Source organism: Eulemur rufifrons, chromosome 5 (genome assembly GCF_041146395.1).
Source record: "Eulemur rufifrons isolate Redbay chromosome 5, OSU_ERuf_1, whole genome shotgun sequence".
Lineage (NCBI taxonomy): Eukaryota > Metazoa > Chordata > Mammalia > Primates > Lemuridae > Eulemur > Eulemur rufifrons.
In genome coordinates, this window is record NC_090987.1 from 31,993,299 (window position 1) to 31,999,298 (window position 6,000).

Here is a 6,000-nt window from a genome sequence, read left to right on the forward strand (position 1 = left end):
CCACTTATGTTGTCAAACTCTACACAGGTTACTGAAGTCCCTCAGTCCTCAGTTTCCTTCTTGCTAAATTGACTAATGTGTACTTTAGAGTCATTATTATCACAATCTAGGATTTTTTTTTTAAATTATGTATTGGTGGGGCTTAAGATATCTGTCAATGAATGCAGCAAATGAAAATGTTTGTAATTCCCATCATTTTATGCTGCTATGAGAAACTTCTACAACGTGGGGAAAACAGACTTAAAATTGAATTTTCCAAAAAGCACATGATCAAAGAAGGTTGTCACCATCTTTCCACAGTAAGAGGTGATTGCCAGAGGCTGGCCAGGGCGTTGGAGAGAAATCCCCAGCCCCTCGGTTAGCATCTTCTTACTGAGAGTAGATGTATTCGATTAAAGATATCACCAGCTTCTCATGAAGGACTTCATGAATTAATTCAACAGTAATTTATTGAGTGCTCACCTCCAAGGTGCTAGAAAAAATATTGATGTCTGATTCTGTTATGATTTTTTCCCTAGGACCCACTGATCTCAGCATGAAGAGGCAGTTGGCGACCAGCTCAGGATCCTCCAGCAGTTCAAACTCCAGACCCCAGCTGAGTCCAACTGAAATCAATGCTGTGAGACAGCTTGTTGCAGGATATCGAGAATCAGCTGCGTTTTTATTGCGTTCTGCAGATGAACTGGAAAATCTCATTTTACAACAGAACTGAGTCAAATGACAACCACATTCACTGAGGTCTAAATTTGCAGTTTCCACTAATGACATTTTGATTTCCCAGCAGAGATACTTCTGGTCTTACTGCAAAGTCTCTTAAGAGAAATACTTCCATTATGCCACATTGTCCTTGATTCATAAAGTGATGTGTTAAGGTGCTTCAAAGGAACTCTGACCTCTGAAGTACTTGAGATACTTTAATGTGTCCAGCCTATTGCTTTTTGTTTTAGTATGTCAGCATAAATATCAGGGGGAAAAAGGCTGTATATTCTTAATTCAAGGATAAAACAAAAGAAGCTTGTGGTATAAAAAATAGTTCAAGATCCAACTGAAATATTAGTGGAATTTGCTACTGACTCATTGGACTGAAAGCTGAAGTCTCTGGCAAAAAAAAAAACAAAAAACACAAACAGCCAAATTTCTTGTTGCTACCAGGATATAACAACAATGAAAAGGATCTTGTTATTTTAAAAAAAAATGTAATTTTTATAAAAAGAAAACTTGTTTTTCATTCAAAATTGTCATTTTTACTTTGGTAACTTTTTCATAGGTCCTAAAAGAAAACTGTTTTGAAAATCTACTGTAAGTACCTTTTCCACATCCCTTTGCCTTCTCCTCTTTCCAAATTCTTTCTACAAAAACAACAACACTTGATGCTGGAGAAACCCTTGCCTACGTTCATTAAATCGTCACATCAGGAACTACTTCCAAGAGAAGCCTGCATTTCTACACTCACGCTGGTCTCAAAAACCCCATTTACCATTGCAGCTTTACTATAGCAGTTTTCCTCACAATTTTTTAATATTAAAAAAAGACATATCATTGGAAAAAAAAAATCACACTTCGGTTTCTTAGAGCTGCTCTCTGCCACTGCTGTCTACAGGCATCTCTCTAGCAGCAACTGGATGTAGATGACTGAATGTTAAGAGGTTGCAAGTGACAATCTGAAAATTTGCACTCTTGTGTGTACTTTTCTTTTCATTTCTCTTTCAGAAATAGTTTCAGAAAAGACGATTATATCTCCTGATATGATTTGTATAATGTTCAGTTCTAGCTAAAAATAATGTAAAAAACTCTCAGCAGATGCAGCTGCAACTTACATTGAACTGTTTCCTCCCAGTCCCCATACTTTGCCCTTATTTCTTATTTTATAGTGTTGGATACACATGAGTGGTGTTTTCTTTGTGCACTGAGGCAAGCCTATTTTTAAAATATTTAGGGAGAAGTACTTTAGTTCATGCTCCTTGTACAATTTTTCTTCTGTTGTTTAGCTTTTGTTGGATTACCAATTCTTTGTGCATTCCTGAATTTGCCTTATTTTATGTAAAATTTATGTCAGTTTTTGACAATGAGTTTAAGGCATCAGTGATATTTCTTATTACTTGTTACATATAGTTTTTAAGTAATGACTGTGATTGTGACCAAGTAATGTGCACTTTTTCTTGTAACTGTGGACATTGCTATGCTTTTTTCTTCTAGTGTTTCTAGAATTACTGTTCCTTACAGTTATGTAAACAAAAAAAAGAACTTTTGTGATACTGTTGGTGAATATAATGTGAAAATCTTATTGAAATATGAGTATTTTGGAAATACATAGATGCACAAACATCTTTAAAGGTGTGGATTTAGAGTTTGCATATTTAAATGAAAATTCAAAAATTGAGGGCTGATATAATTTTCTCTGCTTTGTTTGGTTTAATAAACAGATTTCTGTGTTAAAACAATGATTGTGAAAACCTTATAAACTTTCTGAATGATAGAATGATTAATTTTAGCAGTTTGCTTTTAAAATCTGAGATACTATTTTGTACCCACTTATTTAGCACAATTGACACTCCGAACCTATTTCTCAAAAATATTCTAAGGTCCTCCAGGGTCTCAACATTTAATTAAAGAATTTATTCCAAAGAAGGGATTAAAAAATTCAGCAAACTAAGGCTACTTCATTTGATTACTTAAATATCATTTAAGAATGTTTGTTATTTTTTGTTTTTTTCAGGAGTAACCTGGCTTTTTTTGTCCTTATTTAGTGTCTTGGGAGAAGCACATGCCTGTTTTAAGTTTAAAAAACTTTAGGTTTTTTTGTTATAGTATTTGAAAGCTCTGACATAGTTTTTATTTCACAAATTAACCTTCAGGCATTTAGCATTTAATTAAAAAATCCCTCATATGATTAGGAAGCAAAAGGAGTAGAGAAGGTAAGTTTCAGCAAGGTTTTGTTGTTTTCATTTCATTTTCATCTGCAGTTATATCTCCCATACCCACTCACCAATGATTAAATACCCAATGCCTCCTGCTCTTTGCATATTTATTCAAATGAAAAAGGGCAGTAGGACTCCCACTACTTCCTTGGGATGGCACAGAGGCTCAATCAAGAAGAAATAAAATTCCTCAACAGAGCAATATCAAGTAGTGAAATTGAAGCAGCAATAAAAAACCTTCCTAAAAAGAAAAGTCCCAGACTAGATGGTTTCACACCCAATATTCACCAGACCTACAAAGAACTGGTGCCTATCCTGCAGAAATTATTCCATAACATCAAGAAGGAAGAATCCTCCCCAACACGTTTTATGAAGCCAACATCACCTTGATACCAAAACCAGGAAAGGACGCAACAACAAAACTACAGACCAATATCCCTTATGAATATATATGCAAAAATTCTCAACAAAATTCTAGCAAACCGAATTGAGGTGCTTATCAAAAAATATAATCCATCACGACCAAGTGGGCTTCATCCCAGAGATGCAGGGATGGTTCAACATATGCAAATCTATAAATGTAATTCACCACATAAATAGAAGCAAAAACAAAGACCAGATGATCCTCTCAATAGATGAAGAAAAAGCATTCGACAAAATTCAACACCCTTTTATGATAAGAACATTTAACAAAACAGGCATAGACGGGACTTACGTAAAAATGCTATAAGCCATATATGACAAACCCACAGCCACCAACATACTGAATGGGGAAAAATTGAAAGCATTTCCCACTTAAAACTGGAACCAGACAAGATTGCCCTCTATCACCACTTCTATTCAACATAGTGCTGGAAGTCCTAGCAAGAGCAATCAGACAAGAGAAGCAAATGAAGGGCAAAGTGAAGTATTAATACTGTTTTATTTTCCTTTTCCTTTGTGACTTGAAGAAGACCCTGGTCCTTTTTTCCGACTCTGTCACAGCAGAATAGAGAGATCACATCTCTTTATAAAAGTATTTTGGAGAAACTGAGTGGATGTTCATATTCTTGTTCAAATGAGGTGATAGAAACTTCCATTTGAGCTCTATGTTTATGTTAGTTTTCTGTCACTTCTGCCAGTTAACTCTTCATACAATACCAGTTTCTTGTCACATACATATTACTTTATCACACTTAAAAAAATGCCTTGAAATAATCACTAGAGCACATAAGCACAAGCAGTCACTGAATCTTCTTAAATTGTGTAATGCAAATAAAAATAGTAAAAACAGCATTCAGAAATAATGATAGCTACTATTTACTGATTATTTATACAAGGGAATGCATTTTGCTTCCTTTACTTCTCACAATAAACTCAGGAGATTGGCATACTCTCTCTCCATTTTATAATGTAGCCTCAAAAAGGGGAAATAACCAAGAGCACAGAGATGGTGAGAACTGAAACCATTGTCTGAACCCAGGCACACCTGATGCTGGAGCCCACCCTATTGGTGCTGCTGTCTTCTGCTTGGCAGATACTAAATAAGTACATTCTGTACTGTGTCTTGCAACCAGGCTTTCCTACTAAATTTTAGTAGTTTTATTTGTGTAAATAAATCATAATTTATTAAAAATGCACTTGACTTACTAAACAGAGTTTTATCCTGCTCTCTATAGGTTTAATTTCCTTTATGTTCTCTACAAATATAAATGGCCACAAGAAAACCCACCACTAATAAAAATCAAATCCATAAAGCACAAAAGGAGGAAGCATTGACTATTTCGCAACAAAAAATTCCAGCATTGAATCCTATAAGGAAAGATAAAAGAGATTATCCAGTTGAACTCATAAAGGGAAGTTCATTCACCTGAGGTTTTGGTCCTAAACACTATATAGGCGATATCCTGCTATTGTCATTAATCCTAACACCATGAATGTAAATATCATTCAAAGATTGATCTTTGTGTGGCAAAATATTTTCTAACTTAATGTGGTCCAGGTTTCAATATGTAGTTCATAGAAAAAAAATGCAAAAATAAAGTGAGTAGACAATAACATATTGTTTATCTTTTAAAGCATGTTTGAGATGCAGACATTTGGTAAAGTAATTATAGCTCATCATCTTTCTTAAATTTTGAATGGACATAAAATGCTATTAATAGAGCAACCTACCTCCAGTTTTTAACATTAATGATATTGAACATTTTTTTCTGATTACAAAAAAAAAAAAAGAAAACCTGGGAAATATGGAAAAAAGAGGGAAAAAATAAATTTCAGAATCCATAGAGAAATTTGAACATTTTATAGTAGTCTTTCACATTTTATCTAAAATGTATACACATATTTTTTCTGCTTGATTTTACTGCATGTGGTGTTTTGTCATGTTTTTCTAACTTAATGATATACCATAAATATTTTCTACATCATCAGGCATTCTTTTTCTTTTTAATGACTGTATAGTGTTGTATTGTATGAATGTACCTGTATTAGTTTTCCATTGCTACTATAACAAATGACCAAAATGACACAAATGTATTGCAATCTTGTAGGTTGGAAGTTTCATTGGGTTACACAATTAAGATGTTGGCAATACTGTGTTCCTCTCTGGAGGCTCTAAGGCAGAATCCATTTTCCTTATCTACTCCAGCTTCTAGAAGGCATCTGCATTCCTTGACTGATAGCCCCGTCATCTCCAAAGCCAGGAAAATAATATGCTCAAATCTCTCTGTAACTCTGACTTCTTCTTCCTCTTCCAAATCATTTAAGGATCCCTGTGAGCCCATTGGGCTCACCTGGCTAATACAAAATACTCTCCTTATATTAAGGTAAGCTACTCAGCAACCTTAATCTCATTTGCAAACTTAATTCCTTAATTTGACATGTAACAAAATACATTCCCAGATTCTGATAATTAAGACGTGGCCATCTCTGGGAGGCCATTATTCTGCCCACTGTAGTATCTTAATTTACTTTCTATTTTTTTTTTTTTAAATACCTCATTGTACCCAGTTGTATTTGTCCATTCACTTATAGGAGCGATCCTAAGTCAGCAGCACAAACATTTACAAATAAATGTCACCTGCTACACTTACACTTTTTC

At 34.4% G+C, this 6,000-nt stretch overlaps 1 protein-coding gene across 19 annotated transcripts in view; it reads left to right on the forward strand.

Moving 5' to 3' along the window:
- The window catches only part of NOL4 (nucleolar protein 4), a 322,420-nt gene extending 319,982 nt beyond the window's left edge, over positions 1 to 2,438 (forward strand). For 15 of the 19 annotated variants that reach the window (XM_069468117.1, XM_069468131.1, XM_069468115.1 and 12 more), the window contains one exon: positions 519 to 2,438. In XM_069468117.1, the coding sequence (XP_069324218.1) occupies positions 519 to 712 (194 nt within the window). In that variant the 3' untranslated portion in view covers positions 713 to 2,438. The remainder of the gene's footprint in view (positions 1 to 518) is intronic. The other 4 variants (XM_069468114.1, XM_069468116.1, XM_069468129.1 and 1 more) reach the window with 1 other exon arrangement.
- Positions 2,439 to 6,000: the final 3,562 nt, after the last annotated feature.